The 27,080-nt window shown below is 26.2% G+C and overlaps 1 protein-coding gene across 1 annotated transcript in view; it reads left to right on the top strand.

Annotated features, from left to right (window-relative positions):
- The window catches only part of LOC117168169, a 22,470-nt gene extending 2,620 nt beyond the window's left edge, over window positions 1–19,850 (top strand). Inside the window, exons 2-11 of the mRNA XM_033353609.1 lie at window positions 646–752; window positions 837–1,039; window positions 2,794–2,940; window positions 3,108–3,443; window positions 8,040–8,156; window positions 8,245–8,502; window positions 11,594–11,833; window positions 14,024–14,380; window positions 16,809–17,096; window positions 19,290–19,850. Of these exons, the coding sequence (XP_033209500.1) occupies window positions 677–752; window positions 837–1,039; window positions 2,794–2,940; window positions 3,108–3,443; window positions 8,040–8,156; window positions 8,245–8,502; window positions 11,594–11,833; window positions 14,024–14,380; window positions 16,809–17,093 (2,019 nt within the window). The 5' untranslated portion in view covers window positions 646–676 and the 3' untranslated portion in view covers window positions 17,094–17,096; window positions 19,290–19,850. The remainder of the gene's footprint in view (window positions 1–645; window positions 753–836; window positions 1,040–2,793; window positions 2,941–3,107; window positions 3,444–8,039; window positions 8,157–8,244; window positions 8,503–11,593; window positions 11,834–14,023; window positions 14,381–16,808; window positions 17,097–19,289) is intronic.
- The last annotated feature ends 7,230 nt before the right edge of the window (window positions 19,851–27,080 follow it).

Here is a 27,080-nt window from a genome sequence, read left to right as displayed (position 1 = left end):
TGGCAGGTGAAGTAGAAGGAATGGGGAGAAGTATAGGAAGTTAGTTGCTATTATGGGAAATGGTGAAGGAGTGAGTAAGGGAAATGAGGCGGCAGAAATTAGGTGAAATGATGAGAGGGCAAATAGATTAAATGTGGGCAGGTGAAATAGGTGAAATATGGTCAGGTGATGTAGAGGAAATGGAGAGGAATAGAGGGAGTTAGTTGAAGGTAGGGGAAATGAGGAGAAATTGGGGAGGCGAATTGAAGGATGTGAGGCAAAGTAGGGGAAATGGTTAGAAATAATGGTGAGTTGGAGTGGGGAAGTGTGGGCTGGAGAAGGGCAATAGGGAAAGGGATGAGTTAGCTGGGAAGAGGAGAAGAGGAGGAGTTACTGTAAAAAGACTTTGTGAACTGAGGGGGGAGCAGGGGTGGGAAAGTTTTGAAAGGGCAGGTTTGCACGACTTAATTAACGGGTTAATCGGAACCCTTTTTTTTAGGCGGGATTATAGATACTGTAAGACGTTGGCACGAGATTAGAAGGATTTCCTATACGAAATCCTAAAAATTATCCTAATTTGTATGAAGATCTTAATATTCAACACAAAACAAATTAAATTAAATATGAATTTTATAGTTACAGAAAATAAATTGGTTTTCAATTTAGAATTACGGTGTTTGGTCTTGAAAATACCAGAATGGAGGAAGTTATTGAGAACGTAAAGGCGTGCCTTCGTTCCTCAAAAGGAGGAACTCCAGAATCAAGAATAGAAGGTAAGTTTGCAAAAATTTAAATTTTTTCTGTTCTTTCGACTGGTTAAAAGTTTGATATTGTAGACTTTCTGTTTCCCTTTGTAGAAGATTACAGGGAGTTAATCGCAGAACCGATTCCATTTAAAAAGTTTAATTTCCCAAACCTTCGCGAATTTATGGAGGCTATTCCTGGGGTAAGAAGGACCCTCAGAAATAATGAATATTTCTATCAAGTCAACTCCACAGAAAAAACCTCCCACATCTCAAAAATGGTGCGAGAACAGAAACCGTCAAAAAAACCAAAGAGGGTATGTTAATCAAATTAATCAATATTTTAAGGCAAAATATCTTCCTGAACATGCCGAATCTATGTGGAAAATAAAACATGGTATTTAGAACGATTGCTTATATTCATTAGGAATCATTCAATTCTCCTAATTCTAGGGAATATTCCCAAATTTGTGTATACTTTACTATAAGTTTCAGGAACTTCGAGTCAATTTTTTCCCAAAAATTGTAGGTATTATCTCATTTCCTCAATTTTTTAGTGGATTAGAAGAACTTTTAGGAAAATTTCCCAAATATTGGAGAAAACTATTTTCCCCAACGAAAATGTGGATTTTTCCTCACTAAAAAGTGTGGAAAATTCACGACCATTTTTACACTGTAAAATTCTGACTTGGAACAATAAATTTTCTAAAAATAGATAATTCCCAGTTGGGAGACAGGATTTCAGTCAAGAATGATAATTTTCACTTTAGGACATGAAATTTTCTAAAATAATTTTAATTCTAAGTTTCGGCATAGAATTTGATCAAATAAATACAATTTTAAGCTTGGGACAAGGAATCTCAGTGAAGAATTATAATTTTTACAATGGGACATGGAATTTTAGTAGAAAATTATAATGTTGATTTTGGGACCGGAAATGTCCGCGAAGATTTAGAATTTTTGCTTTGGGATATGATCTTCTGTAAAAGAATCTTAGGAACTTCTGTAAAAAATTATAATTTATATTTTCGGTCTTCTTTGAAATTCGAATTTTCTAAAAGAATTATAATTCCTAGTTGGGACAGCGGATTTCAGCAAAGAATTATAATTTTGACTGTGAGACAGGGAATTTTCTAAAAGAATGATAGTTTTTACCTTGTGATATAGAATTTTAGTAAAGAATAATAATTTTGACTTTAAGAGAGAAAATTGTTTAAAATAATTATAATTCTAAGCTAAAAATGGTAATTTCCGTTAAGAATTATTATTTTAATTTTTTGGTTTTCTTTAGAACACGAGTTTTCGCAAAGAATTATAATTCTGAGATAGAACTAGAAATTTATGCAAGGAGTTATAATTTTTATTTTAGATTCACATTAGAATAGAACATTTCGTTCAGAATTATAATTTTGACTTCGGGTCTGGCAAAGAGTTATCATTTTGACTTTTATACGGAGAATTTACTAAAATAATTATAATTCTGAAATTGCTCCTAGAATTTATTATAAATTTATAAAAAAAAGGGGAGTTTCTGGATTTCTGAATAATAATAAACAATTCTGTAAATAAATATAATTCTGTATTGGACGGGGGAATTTTGGAAATAGTTTTAATTTTTGTTGCAATAGGTCCTTTTTTACATGGAAAGGAAAATTTTTTGAAAATAATATCAATTCTGATAGATAAAAAGGGATTTTACAAAAAAAAATCCATTTTCAAAGTCAAAATTTGACGTATTTTTTAAATTCCTTTTTCAAAATTTAGAAAAAAGAGAGTTACTATATTTCCGAATTACAATAGAAAATATTATAAATAAATCTAATTCTGATTTGCAACAGGGAAATTCAGAATTATAATTATTTCACCAAACTTTCTATTCCAAATAAAATTTTTAGAAATCTCTTAAAATTTGTTTAAATCTGTTGAACTCTTTCAAATATAACGGGCAAAATGCACAATTGACCAGGAAAAAATCGGGAAATTACCAAGAATTTAAAATCATCTATCGGATAGACATTCTGATAATAAAATCATATCAAAGTTAGCTTCATACATATGTTTTGTCCTGTAGAAGGGAGTTACAAATAACAACATGAACCGATTCGCTGAGAAAACTCCTGAGGATGAGCTTCGAGCTCTCGCTGCCGACCTGAAGTTAACACTTCCCAAATACAAAACGGTGCCAGCAAGAAATGGTACCATTTACGCTCAAGTCATGGTAAGTAATTCTGATATTTTTAAATTATGAGTTAATATACAACAAAATTAACTCTTTTGCTCTTCTACTCGTTCAAACTTTCAGGAAATTATAAAAAAAAAATAGTTTTTAAACCAGTGTGCAACTTCTTATCATCGTCGGACTAATTTTTAATTTCTGTTGTACAGGTAGGCCGCGAGAAATATAGTAGCTACCCCAATGGGGCTAAAAATCAGAAGGCAGCACAGTTGATCGCGGTAAAAATTGCATTAGATGATCTGAAAGAAAAAAACAGCTCAATTATGCTGCCTGTTACTAAGGACGAAAAGTTGCTGGAAGAACGGATGCTGAAGATTCTCGACTCGCATCCATACGGAATTTTCTCCTCGCAGTTCACGATCTATTATCAACAGGAGTTTAAGGAGTCACTTCCAGGAAACTGGATGCAGATTGTAAACGGGTGCTCGGAAATTATCGTTGAAACAGGTGTTAATAATACCAGCATTTTGATGACGCGGCCGAAGGTAAGAATTTGTAAGGTTATTAAGCTGACGTACCTGAGATTTAAACTGGAAATTGTGACCAGAAATCGTAAATTTCAATTTTCCGGATTCCTGAAAATAAAATTAAGCTGTTCTCCCCTTTGATTCCACTTTAGCCCATGGAGTTTATTACACTAAAATTTGAAGATTACGAAAAATCTTTGATAAAAATGAAAATTTTTGGTCTCTTCAGGTTATAAATACAAGTAAATTTATAGATTTAACTCTTTTTTAAACTTATACTTTGATGTTAAAAAGTCAAACTGAATTTTTTTTGTATAACAATTGAACTATTTCCTTTTGAATTTGTCTGTTTAATTAAAAAACTCATCTATTTTCGTAAAAATTTCATTTTTCTGAGTTAAATATTCAACTTGATATATTCTTCTTTTTAGTTCGAAAACTCATTTCTTTTAGTAGAAAGTTGATATTTTTTGGTTATGAAGCCCTCCGTTTGATTCAGATTAATCTTTTTTGGTGCAAAATTGTACTATTTTGTTAAAAATTCGTTCTTTTTTATTTTAAAATTAATTTATCTTAACTAAAAATTTATTCGTCATTTTTGGTAGAAAAATAATCTTGGCTGAAAATTAATTTTCTAATTTCAAAATTAATTTGTTCCTAGAAAAATGTAACTAGTTTGTAGAAAAGTTGTTGCGTTTTGATTGAAACTTAATCTTCTTAGGTAAAAATTCAATTTTGTAGTTAAAAATTTATTTGGTTGCAAATTTAAATATTTTTAGTTGAAAAGTCGTTTTTTTTTTGACAAATTTATTTTTAAACTTAAAACTTAACTATATTATTTATGTTTGCACTTGGTAGAAGATTATTCTTCTTGGTGGGAAATTCACATAAATATTTATATTCAACTAGTTGATGAAAAATTAAACTATTTTCTTGATCATAAAATTTACATTTTTATTGAAAATTCGTATTTCCGAGTAAAAAGTTGGAATATTTGGTATAAACCCCGTCATTAGTCCTAAAAGTAATTTTAAAAAGATTTCCAAAATTGTAAAGAAAAAATAATCTGGAAGATTTTCGGCCAATTACAAAAATGTTGCAGTTTTTATTAAAGATAGTAGGAAAAAGTAGAATCATTTTAAACGATATTCAGAAGTTTTGAAAGAATTTCAAAAATAATTCAAAAGTTGAAAAGATTCCAAATAATTAAAAATAAAATTATATACGTAAAATTCATTAATATTCCTATGAAAATTAAAAATGGTTATTTATCTTAGAAAATTAATTTTAAGAGAATAATTAAGAAGATTTCGGAAGATTTCCAAAATTTTAATAAAAAATTAGAAACTTTTAAGGGATTATGTTTTATTTTGCAGGATTGATTAAGGATTAAAGATTTTTAAAGTTTCAAGACATGAAAAAATTTTCTTAAGATTTCTGGAGAAAATTTTCAATTATATTTTTGTTTTCAAACTTATTTTTTACAAAATAAACAGAGTTTAAAATAAAAACAAATTTTGAAGTATGAAAAAAAGAAAAATGATCATTTTAGAAAAAATTCGATTAGGTTGAAAGATATTTAGAAGTTTTGAAGAGATTAAAAATAATTAAAAATTTGGAATGATTCCAAAAATTTTTTAATAAAATATGTGTTTTTGAAAACATTTAAATAAGATTTTGACCGTTTTAAATCATTTTTGAATATCTTCACATAATAACAAAATATACTTAAAATTCCTGTAAAAAATATTAATAATTTATCTTTCAAAAAAATATTTAACAAGATTTCAAAACAAATCTTTATTTACAAATAACAATTGAATAAATATTAATTTTTAACCATTTAAAATAAAAATAATTTAACTTCTAGTTTAAAAAGTGTTAATTAAAAAAAAATTGTAATCTATCAAGTTTTAATGCTTTTCACTAAAATTGCTTAAAATGACAAAGTTTATAAACAAATTCAATTAGTTGATTCATTGTTGAAATTAGAGCATTGAAAATTATAGCATGGATTTTTTTGAACCTCCGATCTGTACAGTTTATGAAATATAGAATTTTTTATTATGCAGTTTACCGATATTTATTTTAAAATTGGAAAATTAAAAATTATTCTTTGTTTTTCTCAATTAATTTTAATGGTATATTTAAAAAGATATAAAAAGATTTCCAAAATTGTCAGAATGTAATCCGAAAAATTTTAACGCATTATTTTAATTTTGTAGCATTTATTAAAAGTTTAAGAGAATAAATAAATTTCACTAAAATGCAAATAAAAAAACGTCTATATTATTATATTTTACCGATTATTATCAAAGAAATGGATACAAAAGACTTTAGAAGGATTTAACAAATATTTCAAAGATTTGATTAAAATTTCATAAAGATTTTAAAAGAATACATGCATTCCAAAGATTTCAGAACATTTCAAAAATCTTAAATTACTTCAAATATTTCAATGTTTTCAAACGAATGCGAAAGATTTTACAAATATTTCAAAGATGTTAAACTATTTCGACAGATTGAAATGATTTCAAACGAGTGCAACATATTTCACAAAAAAAAGATTAAAGAAAACTTTTACAAATTTTCCAAAGATTTTAACAATTTTCACAATGATTACATTTTTTTTAATATTTCAAGTATCTGACAAAATTTTTTTTTTTAAATCCCAAAAGATTGCACAGAAATTGCAGCATTTCACAAAGATTTTAAATACTTCAAGAGATTTCAACAAAATTCACAAAGATTTCAAAATATTTCAAGGATTTCAAAGACGATTTATTTTCGCAAAAAATTAATTATTTATGGTTCTGCTTTCTTCAAAAATAGTTGTCCAATCAATAAAAGACCTTAAATTTCGTTCCTAAGACTCATATATTTCAAACATTTTTTATGTTTTCGGACGTTTTTCTGAAACAATACATTTTTATGTTTTTTATCAACTTATTAAGTGTTTTTTCGATTTATTTGAAGATAAAATTTGCGTTTTTCGCGCAACTTGATGTTATTATTATCTCAGATTGCAATTTGAAATTTTTTTTAGTTTGAAAATATATCAAGAATTTAAAATTGTTTAGACTTTTTACCAGTGGTAATTATATTTATAAAATAATTAATTACGAATTACTCAGTAGGGATTCTTGAATATTTAAATTAATAATAATAGCGCTTGAATATTTTGAATAAGTTGAATGTTCAATTTGAAATATTTTTAGATATTTCAATATCCTTGTTTTTAATACTGAATCCTTTGAGTGTGAGATTTTTCAATTTTAATGTTTCAATTTTTAACCCCTTCTTTTTTAGTGGATTACAAATTTCACATTCTTAAATTTTGAACGATTCAGCTTCCAGAATGACCGGGAAAGGGCCGGGTATTTCATTCAACGACTGGCATTTTTTATCGAATGTACTAAAATTCAAATTCAAAGTGCTTTCATTTATTTTATTATTCTTTTCCTAATTTGGAACAAGGAATTTGTGGGGAAAAAATCATATTGTAATTCTAAGTTCCATCATACAATTTCAGTAAAGAAATAGATAGTTTTGAGATTAGGAAAGCAAGTTTGCGTGAAGAATTATAATTTTTACTTTGGGACAGGGAACTTCATTAAAAAATTCTAATTTTTAGATTGTGACAGGAAATTTCAGTAAAGAAATATAATTTTTACTTTTGAACAAGGAATTTCCTAAAAAAGTATAATTTTGATATAGCTCTGAAAATTTCAGTAAAGAATTTTAAGTCTAGGTTCATTTTAAAGCAGGAAATTTTTTCAAGAATTATAATTTTTACTTCGGGACCGGGAGTTTCCTGGGGATTTTGAAAAATAATTTTAATTAAAAAACATTTTGGAAAATGTTTTTTACTTTTTTTATTTATTTATTGTTTTAAATGTAAATTTGGAAAAGGAGAGTTGCTATATTTCTGAATTATTATAAAAAATGTTGTAAATAAATATAACAGAGAATTTTGAAATGAATTTAATTGTGACTTGACATAAGAGGTTTTATGAAGGAGAATTTTGAAAAATAATTTTAATTTTAATTTAGCAGAAGGGACTTTTCTAAAACAATCCCGTTTGCAAGTCAGAAATCATCAGATTTTGAACATTCCTTGTTCCAAATCATAATCTGTTCGAATTTAAAAATTCTCTTAGTATGCAAAACAAATTTCCAGAATTTGAAACCTCGTATAAATTTTAGAAAAAGTGTTACTGTATTTCTGAATTATAATAGAAAACGGTAGTGATAAATTTAAATCCGATTTCGATCAGCGCATTTTTGTAAGTAAATGTAATTTTGACTTGGTACAGGGAATATCCGTAGAGAATTATAAGTTAAACTTCAGTAGAGGGAATTTTCGTGAAAAATTATAATTTAAACTTCGAGACAGGAATATTTCCGTAAAGAATTATTATCTCATCTTTATAGAACTCGTTTGAAATATTTCGAATTTTTAAAACTGTTTTCAATTGATTTTTAATCCGTCGAGTAGAAATCCTCTTTTAAAATAGTTAACTTTTTAAAAAATCTCCAATTTTTACTGCCATTTTGCCTAAAACTGTAACAACCTCAGCTTGTTAATTCTTGATAATGTAATTTGAATTAAAGACACCTGAAGTTCCCGAAGTTTTCCAATGGCCCGACGACCCTTACGTGATAATGCACGTATCAGAAGTGTTGAGTACGACCGAAATTTGGTGTAAACTCGTCGGCAACGATCATAGTGTAAGTTTATCATGATAATAGATTTCCTGCTATATTAAGTCTCGACTGGAAACAATCTTGCATACTTTTTTGGTGTCTTTTGAAATAGGAGAAACGGGATAAACTACAGGAAAAAATGAAAAAATTCTATACTATAAACTCTCTGTCAACGAAAGCAAAGACGATAGTTCCAGGTGTCTGTTACACAATTTGCCTAGGAGATAAGTGGGTCAGAGTCAAATGCACAGAATATGAGCCAAGCACGCAGAAGGCCACAATATTTTTCATCGACAATGGCAAGAGTAACACTTGCCATGCTAAACTGCTCCATATATTGGATAAACAGTTTTACGTTCTTCCAGCTCAGGTACTTTGCCACTTTTTTTAATTTAATTAGAAAACATGTTAGGGACTGTACTTACATTGTAACAGTAATTTTTGCAAATTCGAAAAAACTTTCTCTAGAAAATTATCTATTTAGTTAGAAATTTTATTATTTGGTGGAAAATTTAACCATTTTCTTTCAAAAACATGCATTGTGGTTGCAAATTCAACTGTTTTGTTAAAAATTCGCCTTTTTGGCTTGAAAATTCATTTCTTTTTGTAGAACATTGACGTTTTGTTTGCAATTCATATTTTGTTGCTGATAAGTCAACTGAGATCTGTTTTTGGGATCAAAACTATTTTTTCTGTTAATTTGTCTTTTTAGTTTAAAAGTTCATCTTTTTAAGGAGAAACATTGTATCGATTTTGGATAAAAATGCAACTGTTTTATTGAAAATTTAACTATTTCCTAGAAAATGTACTTTTAGTTTGACATTCGTATTTTTGTGTTGAAAAATCATTTGAAATCTTTTTGGAATGATGAAAATTCAACTCTTTTTTTTTGAAAATTGTTTCTTTGATTTAAAAAAAACTCAACTGTTCGGTCGAACATTTAACTCGTTTTTTAGAGTTTGTCTTTTAGATTTGAAAATTCACCTGCTTTAGCCGAAATGACATCTTTCTTGGATAAAATTTCAACTGTTTGATTGTTAATTCAACAAATTTGTTGAAAAGTCATATATTTTTTTTAAATAAATTTTTTTTGTAGAAAAGAGAACTTCTATTTTTGGTGTTAAAAAATGAACTGAAATCTTTTTCGGGATGAAAGCTCAACTTCTAAAAAAGAAATTTGCCTTTTTATCCTTCTTGGATAAAAAAGCAACTATTGGGTTTTTGAATTCAACTCTTTTGTTAAAATTTATCCTTGTTGGTTGAAAAAATTGTTTTTTTTTTTATTGAAAATTCAATTTTTTTTCGTAGAAACTTCTTTTTTATTAAGGAATCCATATTTTCATATTGAACAGTCAACTGGAATCTATTGTAGATGACATTTCAAGTGTTTTTTGTATTTTTTTAAAATAAAAATTCATCTGTTTTAAGAAGAATTTCATCTTTTTTTTTAATAAAAATGCAACTATTTGGTAGAAAATTATTTCAATGAGTGTCTTATAAAAAGTTCATCCTTTTTTTGTCAAAAATTCGTCCTTTTGGATTGAAAATTAAAATTTTTCGTAGAAACTTATTTTTTATTTAAAAATTCATATATTGATCATGAAAAATAAACTGAAATCTTGTTTAACAGAAAATTCAACTATTTTTTTGAAAATGTACCTTTTATTATTTTTAATTGATATATAAAATATGACACTTTTTTGTTTGGAATTTGTCTATTTTAACATAACAGTTTTAATTTTTAATCAAATAATTACATTTTCTACCAAAAAGATTAATTTCCAACCACTAAGATTGTTTTTCTACCATAAAAGACGAATTCTCAACAAAAAATATATACATTTTTTAACCAAATAGTTAAATTTTCAACCAAGTTTTTTTTTACCAAAAAAGATGAACTTTTAATAAAATACATACATTTCTATCTAAATAGGAAAATTTTCAACCAAAAGTATCTATTTTTTATAACAAATTTTCAGCAAATTATATACATTTCCAACAAAATAGTTGACTTTTTAAACTAAAAAAGTCAATTTTTAACAAAAAATTGAGTAAAAAGATTTTCATTGGAAAAAGTTAATTTTCAATTGAAAAAACGATTCTTCTACAAAATAGTTGAACTTTCTATCACAATGTTGAGACAAAAGGACGAATTTTGCATTAAAAACAGTTCAATTTTCATCTCGAAAATAGAAAATTTCAACAAAAAAGTTCATTTTCAACCAAATGGTTAAATTTTTAATTCAAAGATAAATTTTTACTCCAAAAAGGGAAAGTTTCAACAAAGTAGTTTGATCTTCAACGAAACAAATGAATTTTTTTATCTCTAATTACTACGAATATTTAACTAATAAAAAAATATTTTTCAATCTCTTTTTATCCAGAAATGGAATTTACATTTTCATAAAAAAAAATATTTATTGTCAAATTAGGAAACCGTATTTTTTACAAAACAGTCGAATTTTCAACAATAAATTGAAATTTCGTTCGAATACTTAAATTATCAAGGCAAAAGGACATCCCTTTTTTTCAAACTCAATATCGTTTTTCTATACTGAGCTCGCCTCTGCATTATAATCTATCAAATCGGTTGGCACAACATTTTAACAGGAAGTCAGTAGTAACAAGCTCTCGATAGATTTTGCATGCATTTTTTATATCTGGAATAGTTTGTAAAATTTTACGTATGTAGTGTAAAAATTAAAAATCAGAAGTGACAAAATTCGTAAAATTTGAAAAATTATGCAAGATACCGAGAATTTTTGCAGAAAGTATCTAGAATTTGTGACTACTTACTTTTCATCAAAATGCGGCATTTATCCTTTGGATGGATTATGCTGCAGAGCCAAGCACAGGTGAAAAATTAAATTATTTTACAATTATTTAACAATAATGCACTTTTGAATAATATGGTATCATTAGTTATAATTAAATAATAAATCTATTTTGTTCAATTATAAAAAAAGCATGAAATCCCAACAAAAACCTCATAATAAAATATGTAATGAAACTTTTTTAACAAACTGCCCTACAGAAAATTGTAAATACATTTTAAGAAGCCATATTTGACATTATAAAACTTGGCAGGATTGAATGTTACAAGAAAAATTATTTTTGTTTTTGATGCGATATTAATATACACTTCAGGTCCCATAGAAGCCGGTCCGGTTTTGTAATTCCTAGAACTGTTGGTTCACGTTATTTCTCACAGAGAAGAACGAGAGACGGTTGCGACTCTCGTCTCGGAAGGGCCGCAGTGAGCGAGTACTCATTCTATTTTATTGCACAATATTGTGCAATCCAATTGGAACCTGTTCAGGCTGTTTATGTTTCGAGGGTACCGATTTAGTAACAAAGCCAGTGCGAAGCAACCCCCGAAACTGTTATTATATGGGACTTGGATTGTAATAAAAAAAAGGGTTTTCTGATCATGAGGTTTAATTTTTCGTACTTCTTTTCAGGCTATGAGGCTTTCTTTGTACGATTTAGAAGATTTTGAAGACTACAAAGAAGCTCTAGTAGTTGCACAGGCTTATCTTCTGGATCAACATCTCTGCGTAAACCTTCAGAGTTGTAATTCCGAGAATGGATGTAAATCCGTTATTTTCTATGACAGTCAGGGTCCAGATCTTGTAAATCTGAATAAGGCTATGTCTATAGAAATCATAAAATCATGTATGATTGATCCCCAGCTCAAACCGGTATGTTAATGTTGACAAGCTTCTTTTTATAGTTATTTATAGGGTAGCCGCTGGATCTGGAAACCGTGAAAAACTAGGAAACGGCAGTGAATTTAATTTTTGACCAGGAATTTTACAAAATTTTAGAATTGAAAAAAATCGATCCAACTACTTGAAATATCACAATTTTCCTGTAAAATGATCATTCAATTTAAAATATGATTTCAACTTTTTTTTTAATGTGAAGTTCAATTTTTAACTTCTTAAATTATGAAAACATTCAGTTTACAATGTATAACACTAAAACCTTTTACGATCCAAATTTTCCATTTTAGGTCATTAGTTTTAAGGGTATATTTTCGATTTCAAGAATTTTTATTAACTGTTTTGAAGACTTCAATATTTAAGAAATAATAGAATTTGAAATTGCAATTTTTTGACAAAAAACGTTTCAAGTTGATTAACGTTGCACAATAATTGATTTTACATGAAGATTCTATATCTTTTAATATTAACGATATGCAGATTTTTATTTTTAACATCAAAAATTGAAATGTTTCAATTCGGAAGCGTTAGTCTTATAGTCATTAAACAAGTGTCTTTTCAATTTTAAAACAATTTCAAATTAATAGATTCATAATTTAACATGTTGATTAAATTTTAAATCCAAATTAAATATGTTTTCAGGCTTACACAATTTTTAATACCATCAATTTGAACATTTTTAATTCAGAAGAAGAATCATTTTTTAATATTTAGTAATTTTTGACTGAATTATTTGAGACAGAAATCCTTGAACCGTTAAAATTTCGCTTACCTAAATTTTAACTTTGTACGTTACAATTATAATTGTTCTATTTTACACATTTTTATTTGCAAGTGAAATTGATGAATTTTAATGTTTAAATAACAGTTGAACAATTATTCATTTAGAAAAAATTCGATTGAGTTTAAGAGATATTTATAGTTTTTAAAATATTTAAACTTAATTTAAAACTATTTCAAAATAAAATTTTGAGACTTTTTAATGATTTTAAAAGTTCTTTGTGTGATCAAAATAATTCCTTAAGATTCCTATGGAATTTATGTATTATTTTTGATTCGAAAAAATAATTTTAACAGATTAATTAAAAAGTTTTTGCAAAAAAAAAGGACAAATGTTGATGAATTAATAGGATTGACTAGTATTACGGAATTATCCGTAACTTTAGCCCTGCACGAGCTGGAAAATAACCGTTGAACCATTATTTAGTAAAAATTCAAGTAAGTTTAAGAGATATTTAGAAGTTTTAAGAATTGAAAAAAAATACTTGAAAACTTAAAAAGATTTCAAAAAATTGTAAACAAACTGTAAATTGTTAAAGATTTCGAAACAAAAATTTAGAATCTTTTAAAATCATTTAGATTTAGGTGGTTTCAAAAGAATAACAAAAATTTGTTAAATTGAAAATGTTCTTTTTTTAAACATTAATTTGAAGAGAATATTTTAAAAGATTTTTAAATATTTGCAAAATTCTCGAGAAATAATTTCGAAGATTTTAAGGCAATTGTTTTAATTTTTCAATATTTAGATATTTAAAACCGATTTACCAACATTTGAAAATTTCAAAACATTTTAACAAAATGTGGATTTTTGAAGATTTATAGGGCTTCCTTAAAGATTTTAAATGACTTAGATAATAAAACATTTTAAGAGAATATTTAAAGAGGCGTTTAAAAAATTTTGATGTATACGTCAAACTCGAAAAATGATTAATTTTTAACCTTTTTAAATTAAAATAATTGAACTTGTAGAATATAACAATTATTCAATTAAAAAACAAATCTTTGAAATGCAAAGTTTCAAAAGTTATTAAATGTTTAATTTTACAATTTAACGGCATTTAATTTTAAATTGTTAATTGAAAAATGTTAAAACCTTCTATTTCATATCTGTAAATTATATTGAGCGTATAAATTAAAAAATTTAATCTTTGGGTTTAATATTTTTTAGTTTGAAATACTTCAATTCTAAGTGTTTTAATTTCAGTTCAGTCTTTACAACTTAAAGTGAAAAAGTCTTTAGCTAAAAGACTTCAAATTTTAATGACCGTGGAAAAATTGGGTGAATCTGGAAATGACCGGGAATTTTCTTCTCCGGATTAAAGCGGCCACCCTACCTGTTTTAAGGCCCAAAATTTCACCGACATGATTTAATATTTCGATTTGCAGGAACGTCGCATAACTGAAGTTATTGTAACTCATATCAGCCAAAATGGAGAAGTTTATGTTCGACTTAAGAACGATGACTTGAAGTATTTAGAAAACCGTATAAGCTTGCTGGCCGAGAAGACACTGAACCAAAATTTGAGCAAATTCATTGCAAAGTACGTGGAGTGTATGCAGTTATATTTGATTAAATCCCCTGAAGATGGAAAATGGTACCGAGTGGGTATAATTAATCTTAACAAAAGAACTACAGAAGTCGACGTATGTCTACTTGATTCAGGGAAAAATATGACGATTGATGTAGAAGAATTGGTAGATTTGGAAGAGGTTTCGCCATTTTTGGCTTATTTCCCTGCCCAAGTGAGTAGAACGCTTTAATTCACTTTAAAATGGAATTACCTCGTTTAAACTTGTTTTAGGGGTCACTCAAAAAACTACGTTACACCATTTATAATTTTTATTTATATTTTTTACATGTTTTTATTTTTATTTATAAATTGATATTTTCTTTTAATTTAAAATGTTCAATCAAATGATTAGTTTTTCAAAGACAACATAATAAACTGCAACTACAGCCAGTTGCATTTTTAAACATATATTTGAATCTTCAATCCAAAAAGACGAATTTTTTAAAGGCAGTTGAATTTTCAAACTCAAAATTAAATTTAAACAAAAATTTAATTTTAAACTCAAAAAGACAACTTCTCTGCCATAAAATATGAACTTTATCTAAAAAGACGAATTAAAAAAAAGAAAAGTTGAATATTCGAAGTAACATACAAAGATAAATTTTCAAACAAATAGTTGCATTTTTAATAATAAAAATTAGTTTTCAACTAAACAGTTGTATTTGCAACCAAGTAGTTGAACTTTTAAGCGAAAGGAACGATTTTCCATAAAATAGAATAATTTTTAACCAAATTGATGTTTATCCATTTGGTCGAATTCTTCGAAAAAAAGATTAAATATTAACCAAAAATAGATTAATTTTAACCAAATAGTTGAATTTTCAAGCCAAAAGAAAAACTTTTCATCAAACCAGTTAAATTTTCGACCAAAAAAGATCATTTCTAACCAAATGTTTGAGTTTTTAACAAAATAATTCAATCTTAAACTCAAATGATGTATTAAAAAAAATATTTGACAAAGAAGTTCAAATTTTAACAAAGCATTGGAATTTTTAACAAAAAATAATAATTCTCAACAAAAAGTATACCAGTTGATATTTCAGCCAGAACAAAATTTTAGCTTAAAACCAAAAACAGTCACATTTAACCAAAAAAGATGAATTCTCTACGAAAATTTTAATAATTGATATTTCATCCAAAAACGAGTGGAATTTTAAATAAAAATCAGTTGAATTCAACGAAGAATTTCGAAATTCCAACATAATAAATAAATCTGCAACCAAAAGAGAGTAATTTTTAACCAAATACGTGTACTTTTTATCAAAAAAGATAAAATTTCGGCACAAAGAGATATATTTTCAATAACAAATCAAGATTTTTCATTCGAGGGAAATAAAATTCCAATCAAATTTTTGAATTTTCAAACCAAAAAAAGAGAATTTTTTTACAAAACAGTTCAATTTTCTACCAAAATAATAGAATTTTTAACAACAAAGTGGCATTTTTAGACCAAAATGACAATTTTTCAACAAAATTGTTGAATATTTAAGCCAAGAAAAGGAATTTTCTACAAAACAGTTATGTTTTCAACAAAAACTTCAATTTTTAATGAAAAATAGAATATTTAAAATTCCAATTTAAAAATTTATTTTCAACCCAAAGAAATGAACTTTCAACAAAATAGTTCAGTTTTACGCCAAAAAGTTGAATCTTCAACTAATAAAATTAATTTGTAGCAAATTAGTTCTACTTTTAACCGAGTAATTGAATCATTAATATAATTAATTTTCTACAAAAAATTCGAACTTGCAACAAAATACATACGTTTTTAACTAGAAACGATTAATTTCCAAGAACAAATGGAATTTTAAAATTTTCAGTAAAAACAGTTAATTTTAAACAAAATAGTACACAAATTGAACCAATAAAATTCATTTTTAACAAAGTAGTCCAAACATTTTTATCTCGCTGTAGTTGAATTTTCAATTAAAAATTTACTCGTTTAATTAAAAAAAAAAAGATAGCTTTCAGTTAAGAAAATTAATTTTCATGCAAAAAAAAAAAACAAACTTTTATTCAACAAAATAACAAGTAGTGGGATTTTCGACCACAAAGGTGGACTTTCTTTGAAAAATTTACTGGTTGAATTTCCAATTAAAAAAGTTAATTTGGAACAAAAACAAAACGAATTTTCAACAAAATAGTAAAAACTTAATCTAATAAAATAAATTTTTAACAAAATAGCTCAACTATCAACCAAATAGTAGAATTTTTTTCAAAAGAAATTAATTCTAAACGCAAAATATAATATTAGACTTTATATTTAAAAAGAATTAAATTTCAAGGATTTTCGCATTGGTTTCAATTAATTCAGTTCGCATTCAAGTGAAAAAGGAGAAACTAGAAAAATTTCTTAAAAACAGGAAAACAAAGGGATTCTTATTTTTAAAGTACAAAGATGTAAAGAAGGAAATAAGGGAAAGTGTGCGAGGTCTTGTATTTTAGTTGTGAAATAAATTCATATATTTTAATTTTCTTAAGCCTATCAAACATTTGTTATTTACATTAATATTTCACATATGTTATGTCACATTGTGTGGCGTAGTTTTTGAACGATGACCTTTTATCCTTTTTACTTATATATATTTTTTTATTTTCAGGCCATAAAAATTGAATTGCACAATGTACCTTACTCAACTTTCGATCAACAAATGGTCGCGCGATTAAAAGAAATTGCACCTGAGCATCAGAATTTTCTTGTAAGGGTAGTTCGAAGGCCGTTCAACGGATCGATACCGATTGTAGAAATGTATAAAAGGAAGCAGCCCTCAAATGAGATAGTTAGTATTAATAATACTTTGCTGTTTGACGCCGAATTGCGTGCAAACGACAACAACAATAACGGAGAGATCAAGAAACTCACCAAGCAATACAAGCGAAATTAACAGGTACATTTTTTGCTATTCGTTAAAATACGAAATCCAATTTCAGGTACTTATTCATTGATCAAAGAATCCGTAAGTCTTTCAAGTAGTCTTATTTAAATGCACTAAATAAAAATAATTATTATTAACTTTAGAAGTAATACTGAATGCTTCGTAATTTATATGGAATGAAATAATATAATATAAAATTTATTTATAAAGATTAATGAAGGAGTTATATGGAATATATTGAACTTGAAAAGAGATTTAATCAATTAAATTTTTGTATTTAATGCTGAAATGACATACATTAAGATTAAGAAAAGGCAAGCAAGTTAAAAAATTGACAGAAATGGACTATTAGCGATTTTAAATTTATGATTTTTTATAGTGAGCATATGGTTTCTCCTTCATCCTTTCTGAAATTTCCCAAACTTTTTTTTTTACTTTTTTCAAGCCCAACCACTTTCTAAATAATTGGGATGGCCATTGGGCCGGCAATTTTATTTAATTTTCAATAAAAAACGTTAAACTTTTTTTGAAAAACGTTAAAGCTCATAAAATAATGGTCAGCTTCTATTTCAAAAGCAGCACATAATAAAGCGATCTTAATTGTAAAAAATATATGTACAAATATTGAATTAATATTAATTAATCTTTTCCCTATTCCCCTCTTTCTTTTTTTAAATAATTAATTTTTCTCTTTTTTGTGAAACCTCTTTTTCTCATTTTTTCGATTAATTTCGAACTAAATTAATAGAACCCAATAAGAAAATTTAACTATTATGGGTTTAAATATATTTTTTTTTGATCATTTGCATGATAATTCAATTATTTTGTTTAAAAAAACATCTTTTTGTGGTTGAAAATGGTATTTTTTTGTAAATTCAACAAAATTCAATTAATTGTCCAAACGAATTAAAATTATGACTTGAAGCAGTGAATTTTCTAAAGGAATTATAATTCTGAGTTGGGACAGGGAATTTCCACAATGAATTAGATTTAGACTTTGAGATTGAGAATTTTCTAGAAGCTTTACAATTCCGAGTTGGGATGAGAAATAAATAAAAGAAATATACCTAAATTCACAAAAAGAATTTTTGTTTTGGCTTCGGCACAGAGAATTTGAGTAAAAAATTATAGTTTTGTGCCTGGGAGAATGAATTTCAGTAAATATATATAATTTTGACAATTGGGATAGGGAATTCCCATAAAGAATTATAATTTTAGGTTTCGAACAGAGAATTTCGTAAATAATTGTACTTTTTACTTCAAGACAGGGAGTTTCTGTAAAGAATTATACTTCAATATAGAACAGGACATTTTTTAAATGAATTTTAATTCTGATTTAGACGGGAATTTAAAAAATCCCTCTTGCAAATTTTTAAAAAATAGAGTCACTATATTTCTGAATTATAATTTAAAATTTTGTAAACAAATACAGTTCTGTTTTGGAACATGGAATTATGGAAATGAATTTAATTTTGACTTTGTATGCAAAATTTAAAAAAAATTATAATTCTGAGTTTGGACGGGGAATAGATAAATTAAAGTTAAAAAAATTCCCGTAAAGATTAATAATTTTCTCTTGGAACAGGAAATTTTTGTCGTGGAACCGGAAATTTGGGAAAATAATTGTATCCCTGATTTATGAAAAAGGAATTTACAAAAACAATTCCTGTTCCAAGTCAGAGTCCGTCTGATTTTTAAAATCCTTGTTTCAAATTAGACATTGTTTCAGTTTAATCATTTTTTTTTCTTGTAAATACAAATTTTCCAGCATTTCACACTTCGTTTTTCTAATATTAGAAAATGTTGTAAATAAGTATAAGTCCGACCTGGAACAGGGAATTGTAGAAAGAATAATTATTTTATTTTGGAACAGGTAATTTTTGACATGGAATTTCCACAAAGAAATATAATTTTAACTATTCAACAGGTAATTCCCGCAAAGAATTAGAACTTTTTCGTAAAAAATTATTGTTTGACTTAGAACAGAGCATTTTAGACATGATACGGGGTGAGTTTTTGATAATAATTCTTAGTCTGATTTAGAAGTCCTTCATATTTTTTGAATGATTTTTAACTGACCAGAACAATACAAGGGAAATACAGGGAATTTAATAAAACTTCTCTATGACAAAATGCCTTGAGATTATATTATTAAAAAATATATGGAATAGAGATTAGGAAGAATAAGTTGAATTTTTATTTCAGACTGGCGTTTCCAAAAGTTGGAGAAAACTGCGGAGCTTGAATCTGGCAAAGATACGGGCAAGATTTGTTATTTAACTAGTATTAGTGTAAATAATTTAAAAAAAGACTTCTAATTTTATCAACGACCAAAATATTTCTATATTAATATATTATTTCTATATTAGTATTCATACTATAAAAGCATTTTAAGTTTAAGGAAAAAAGTAGTCTTAAAATACTTATTTTGGTAAGCGAGCTCATAGACTCACGAATGAACCAAAATAGAACTAAATAGTATTATAACACGCGATAAATGTGAAATAGTTTTTCAAAAACTTAAAAGTATTATAGAGAGAAACAGTGCCTAAAATATTGTCCAGACTGACATTAAAAGGACTATTAAATTATAAAAGGATATTAATATGTTTACGCTAAAAATATGTTTATCATTAGATGTTATGATACTTATACTTAAAAGTTCAAAAAGGCACTAGAATACTAGATTCTAAAGTCTTAAAAAAATATGTGAAAATTGCATTAACTTGCAACGCAACTGCCAATAAATGTATTGAGTTTAATTATTAATTGCATTGTATTTCTTTACCTCGAATGTTTAAACATTGTTTAAAAAAGAAGCAGAAACTATTTTCTACAGCTGTTTTGCTGAAGGGGATATTTCATTTGAGGATACAAATTCTTAAAAGTGAGTTCCTTTTCGAAATTTTATAAATCTAAACATCTAAAAAAAAATTAATAACTTTGTGAAAGATTTTTTATTCAGGATGGCCGATCGCAGAGTCACTGGATATATTCGCTTTTGTTACAGAAATTAATTCCAACGAAAAAAGTAAGTTTTTGACTTCAAACTTCAGAATATTTGAATGATTTCAGAAGATTTCTATGACTTTAGGAGATTTCAAGAGAATTTCAGTAATTTTTTAAATGGCTTCGTGTGAATTAAAATAACTTCTGATATTTGAGGAAATTTCAAGCAAAGGAAAAATCTGGAAGTCAGAAGAAAAAGGCAGGTATTTTTTGACAAATAATTGTATAGACATTGTTTTAAGGTAAGGTCACAATAGTCACTTTTTAAAATGAAAACATCAGTTTCATCATATTCGTTTCAATAAATTAACCCATGGATTAACTGGATTAAATGCTTTAGGCCTTAGGGTATTTTAAAAGATCCTAAGACATTTTTAATAGATTTCAATGAATTGAAAGAATTTTAAAGCTTTTAGGATATTTTAAAAGATTCTAAGACATTTTCAGGAGCTTGAAAAAGTTTCAAGAATTTAAAATATTTTAGGGAATTTTAAAAGGAATGTCACAGAATTTTAAAGATTTTACGGTATCTTTACAGATTTCAAGGTATTTTAAAAGATTTGAAGCAATTTTTATACAGATTTAAATAATTTGAAACGCCTCCAAATTTTTTTACAGTATTTACGATAATTTTAAAATTCGATGAAAATTTTAAGAGTTTAAAAAAGTATAGCGGAATTTCAAAGGATTAGAAATATTTTAAGGCATTTTACCAGATTTTAAAGAATTTTTCCATGCATTAGAATGCTTTTAAGGGATTTAGGAACAAAAGCAATGGGGTTTTACAGAATTTTTTAATATATTTAATATGTTTAATGAATTTCAAAGAATTTATTCGCAAAAAGGGAGGGATTTTTTAGTGTTTCAAATATTGGAAAAGGGTTTCAAATATTTTTTGCAATTCATTTGGATTCAATTGGAATACAGTAATAGACTCAGAATTTTTATTAATTGCTTCTCAATTATTTATTCTTTTGAATTATCTGGACTTTTTGTTTTTAATTCACTTGAATTCTTCTAAATTTTCGCAATGCTACTAAATTCAATCGCATTTTTAAATGTTGTATTGAATTTACTTTTAGTTTAATTAATTTTGAACTCTTCAAACTTACCTTGAATTTAGAATACATTTTTCATATTTCTTAATTATTTTCAATTCACTTAAATTTGTTTAAAATACACCATGAATTTTTATGAATTTTATCCAATGCTTCTCACTTCCCTTTAATTCATCTAAACTCACTCTAATTTTACTGAAATCAATGGGATATTTTGATTTTTTTCAATTCACTTGAATTGTTTTAAATGTAACTTGAATTGTTTTGAAATCTTATGAATTTTTTTCTGCATTTCTTACACTTAACCTGGAATTCTTATAAAATTTATTCAATTCTTTTGAATTCTTTCAAATTAGGTTAGAAATTAGTCCCTTTTTTCGGTTTAAATAGGTCACTTTTTAACCTTTTTGAAGTAACTTAGGCTGTGGCAACCCTGAGAATAATAAATTGAAAATTTATAAATTGGAATTTAAAATTATTTTATATCATTTGTAAAAGATCCTATATTTAAAAAGTTACATGATTAGAAATTTGGTCTATAAATATTAATGGTCATAGAAAATGGAAAATTAATCAGGGAAAAGTCAGGGAATTTGAAAATTAAGTTTTGCGGTCAGCCTGTTAGAATATGAAATAATATTTTTGAGGATATTTGAATTGTTATTCAAATAGTCTTATTATATCCAAATAAAAAAAGACTTCATATCCTATTATCATTGTAAACGAAATAACTGGTTTAAAATGAACTAATTAGTGTTAATTATTAGAAATAGAATGAAAATTGACCATTTTATGATTTTTAAAAATTTTGGAACATTGGGAAATCCCCCTAATCGATTTATTGTTCTATCAAAACTCAAATATCACACTGGGAATTTTCCAAGCCAGAGCAACAAATTTAAATTTATTTAAATTTAAAACCAAATTAAAATATTTGTTTGCTCTAGAATTTATAAAGTAAGTAGAAAAAAGAAGATTATTATATAGTGAAAATATACTTTTTAAGTATTATTTAAAAGATGAATTAATATTTGTTTCATATATGTTAGTCTCCCTTTTTAAATTTTCATTGTGAATTCTAAACTGTAAATCAGATAATAGAATTAATCTTGAACTTGATTATATGCGGACAAAATACCAAATTTTAATTTTATTTAAATTAAAAGAACTTAAATATTTGTTTGTTAGGCTTCAAAATTCCCCGGTGTGAAATTTGATTTTTGATTTATTAATTTGTAGTTCTTTAAACATTTTCGAAAATATGGTGAGCACTCATAAATTGGAATAAAGATAAGCCGGTTAAGGGTGAAGCCGTTAAGGCGATTTCCCTGTGTTCCCAAATTAAAAAAATTTCAACCTTTTTCTCAAATCCGGGGATAATCATAAAATGGTCAGTTTACTTCTATTTCTAGTACTTACAGCCGAGCTTAGTACTGATTGGTACTGATCAGTTAATTTTAAACCAGTTAATTATTAATATTTTAGTATTACTTCGAAATTACTGAGTTTCTTGTATCAATTATTCTAAATTTCAATAATAGAAACTGTTTTTCATTACTGTTTCAATGTTGAATGGATTAAACCGAGAGATAAATATTTAAAGTTGAGAGATGAAAATGATTTTTTTCAAATTTACAATTGAAAGCATTTTAAATTTGAAATTGTGCAGTTTTTAAAAGTAAAATATTTTATTCACTTTTCTTTCAATAAATTAATCCAATGAATTAAAAATATTTCTAAGTATTTGAGAAGAGTTCAAGGAATTTTTAACAGATTTTAATCATTTTAAGGGTTTTCAAATTATTTTAAAGTATTGAAGATATTTTTTAAAATTCCAAGGATTTAAAAATAAAATTAAAGTGGTTTTAAATGATTTTCTAGAATTCCGGCAGATATGGAATCTATAAGATTTTAGGATATTAAAAAAAAAACTTCTAAGTATTTTATCATGTTTTTGATTATTTCAATGATTTTATAAGGTATTTTAAAAGCTTTCACGGTATTTTAATGTATGGCTTTAAGTATCTATTGTATGAATCTGATTTCAGGTCCTTATTTATTGTTCAAAGAATTCGTAAAATCTTTTTAAAAGCTAGTCGATATTTAAATACACGAAATTTAAAAAAATTAACGTTAAAAGTAGCGTATTGAATGCTTTATATATTATTAAATGATATTTAGTTTATTCATAATTAGAAAAAGAAAAAATTTGCAAAAAATTTTGGAAGTAAAATATAAAATTAATTTCAAGATGAAATATGTCTATTTTATAGCATCTATTATTTCAATTAATTGAAAAGCAAGAACAATATTTCTGATTCTTGATGAAAATAAATATCTGAACTTCAGAATTAATAATAATATATTAATACAGAAAATATTTTTAAACAACATTTTTTATTACAAAATTGTGAATCTTCTTTTTAATATAATTTTTTTTAATTAAATATAAAAAAGACAAATTTTCTTTACAAATACGGTATTAATTACGGTGTCATATGGAATTGTCAAATAGAATAGAGTCAAGACTCTAGAGTCACTAGAGAATCAAGAACTTAAAGTTTGTCATTTAATATAGAAATAACATGCATCGACAAAATGCAAGGAAGTTGAAAATTTCTCAGGATCTTTAAAGTTTTAAATGAAACCATAAAGCTGTAAAAATGACCGCAGTTGAGGTTGGGTACGGGTTCTACTTCTACCCCGTTAGCGAGTTGAATTTATGACTTTTTATGGTGAACATATGTTTTCTTCATCCTTACTGGAATTTTACAAATTTTCCTTTCCTTTTTTTAAACCCAACCAAATAATTTAAACTTTAAAAGCTGTAAAAACCGCTGCGGTTAGCTACGGCTTTTACCCGTTACTCCGTTAGCGATTTGAATTTTATAACTTTTTATGGTGAAAATATGCTTCCTTCGTATTTTGGGGATTTCCCGAATCCTTTTTTTTTTACTTTTTGAAACCTACCTATTTCTTCAAATATTCAATAATTTTAAATTTCTAATTTTTGTCGTTCATTCAGAATAATTTATTTTGTTTTTCTCCTTCTTTCATAAACAATCGTCAATTATTAGTAAAAAATGACAAACTTCTTCAGTTATTTTTTTAAATGATTTTTTACAAATATTTTAAGATAATTTAAATAATTATATTTTATAGTCTGTGGGATTTTTTGTTTTAATTAGAAACGGAAACTAAGAAATTACAGAAATTTATAGAGAAAAAATCCCTATTCAATTACTTGAAATATCACGAATTTTGTATCATATAATTTATAATATAATACAATTGAAATAAGTTCGAATTCAACTTTTTTACATTTTAACTTCAATATTGTCAAATTTCCAATTGTGAAGTCTCAGACAACATAAAAAATTAAAAGCATTTGAATTTGAAAATGGCTTGGAAAAATGTTTTCAATTGACCAACTGTAAACTGAATTTAAACTTTTAAAGGAAGAATATTTTATTTTTAATTTTTTGTATGAATTTGAAAAGGGTAATTTTTTATTTTTAACATTTTCATTGAGTTGGAAGGGAAAAAATTTTGTTTAAAAATGTTTTCAATTAGAAGGGGCAATTCTTTCCTTCTATCATTTTTATTGAGTTGAAGAGGTAATTTTTGAGCTTTTTATTGAGTTTGAAGGAAGCAAATTTCGACTATTTTTGAACTGGAAGAGGATTAAAATATAGGGTGACCAGAAATCCTGATTGATCAGGGCGACTGCCGATTTTCTTATCGTTGTCTTGATTTTCTGATTTTTTGTGTTATTTCCGGATTTTTCGTGTCCCCAAATGAACGTTCGCAATTTTTGTTGACCGGGAATTTTTTTCACAATTTCTGAGGGTGCAGTCTGATTATGCCTGCTCAGGTAAATTTTGAAAACTTGACGTGTGCGGGATTTTACTAATATAAAAAAAGAACGGAAAAGATCCAATGCCTACAAGAAGATGAAGTTCTGAATGTTATTTAAAATGATTACATAATGTACACTTTACAAATTGTACTCAATTATTTATGTTAAAATATTGATCTCGAAAAAGGTACATATTTTAGCATTTGTAAAGTTAGTCAGGAAATAACAATATAAATGTATTATTTTGTTCAAAATTTAAGAATTTTGTGAAAAACAAAAAACTCTGAAAAACATTTCTTAGTTGAAAACCAATCTTTTTCTATCGAGGATTTTCAAATATTTTGTTAAAAAGTCGTCATCTTTGGTTGAAATCAACTGTTTTTGGTTTCAAATTAATTTTTTTTTGTTGATGTAACAATTATTATATTTTTCTTTAAAAATGCAATTACTTCATCAAAAACGCATTTTTTTATTGTTCATGATTTTAATTCAAAAATCTTTTTTGTTGTAAAGATTTAAAGTATTGTTTTTTTGTTGATACTTTGTGTTTTTAAAAATTTAACTTTAATTATTTTAGTTCTTCTTAATTCGCGTATTTGACTAAAAATTTATCTTTTTTTTTGTAGAAAATTGATTTTAAATATTAAAAATTTATGCTTTGGTTGAACCTTATTTTCTGTGGTTAAAAATTTAGCCCGGATGAAAAACTTATAACGGCCAGGGAAAATTAAAAATTGGTAAGGGAAAAGTTAGAGAAAGTTACTCACTTTCGAAATTGGTATTTTGTAGAAACCCTGTTTTTTAAAATAACGCCAAATGTGGATTTTAAATAAATATTAAAAATATTAATGTTATTGGACATTATATATTCAATTTTTTGCAATATTTTAAAGGAAAGGACCAAAACTTTCTTTTTCGTTTTAAATTCTTTTAATGATACATAATCTTTGGTGAAGGTTTTTTTACCTTAATTTTTATTACTTAGAATAATTGTAGTTTTAATATCTAAATTGAGAAATGCAATCCTTTTTTTTTACTGTTGTGATTTTAGTTGTGTGTGATTAGATTTAAAACATACGAGAATGGAAGGATAACAACGGAGAAAAACTATTTGTAAGGAAAATAATTATGAATATCCTCTAGTAACTTTAGAAATTAAAGAAATTAAAGAAATTACACAATGCAGTTCTTTTGCTCTAAATTAAAATTGCCTAGAAAAAAGGCTTATTATTGTAATGCTTATAATTTATATTTCCTAATTTTTATTTTTTTGAAATATTTCAGTGTATTTTAAGAGATTCTAATCATTTTAAATATATTTAAATAATTTGAAAGGATTCCAAAGGATTACAAATTTTTCGATTATTTAGAAAAATTCAAATAAAATTTCAAGAAATTGAAATAGTTTAAAAGATTTTGAAAGATTAAAGATTTCAGGGTATTTTTAAAAATGCCAAGTAGTCCAGTCATCTTGTCGGAAAAATAGTGCGAAGATGGTAATTTCTAGGGCAGTCATTTTTTCTCTCTTAAGTATTTCATTTGTGGGTGAATAATAGCATAATATAGGGCCAGGTTCTGTGAACAGGATTTTGTTCCGGAACATAGAATTTTTTTTGGCAAAAGGTGCAAAATATCACATTCCATTAGATTGGTGCTTTCGTGTGCATTTGACAGGGAAAAGTGTTCTTACAAAAAATTAAATTAGATAAAATTCTGCGTAATACTAAAAAAAGAACGTTGTTCTATCACTAATAGTTTCCGAGTTACGCCCTATTAAAAAACCCCGATTTTTCTAATTTTTTGCCAAAAATCGTGTGTTTTTGTTTGTTTCTCTGTAACTCGGATCCTGATGGCCAGATCCCAGATGTCAGTGACAACCCCAAAATGGGCATTTGACAGGTGCTAACTCGCCATCTTTTATAGGTAGGATAATGTGTTTTTTTAAATTGAAGGTATTTCCGTTTACTTTAATTGAGGGTCCGGATACAATAAGGGGACAAGCGCTCGAAACCGCGAGAAAGTATTGTCCAAACGTCTTGTGATATCCAAATTTTAAAGTTCAAAAAATTA

This window comes from Belonocnema kinseyi, chromosome 2 (assembly GCF_010883055.1).
Source record: "Belonocnema kinseyi isolate 2016_QV_RU_SX_M_011 chromosome 2, B_treatae_v1, whole genome shotgun sequence".
Lineage (NCBI taxonomy): Eukaryota > Metazoa > Arthropoda > Insecta > Hymenoptera > Cynipidae > Belonocnema > Belonocnema kinseyi.
The sequence above is the reverse complement of the archived record's forward strand: the minus strand, read 5'-3'. Positions and strand labels throughout refer to the sequence as shown.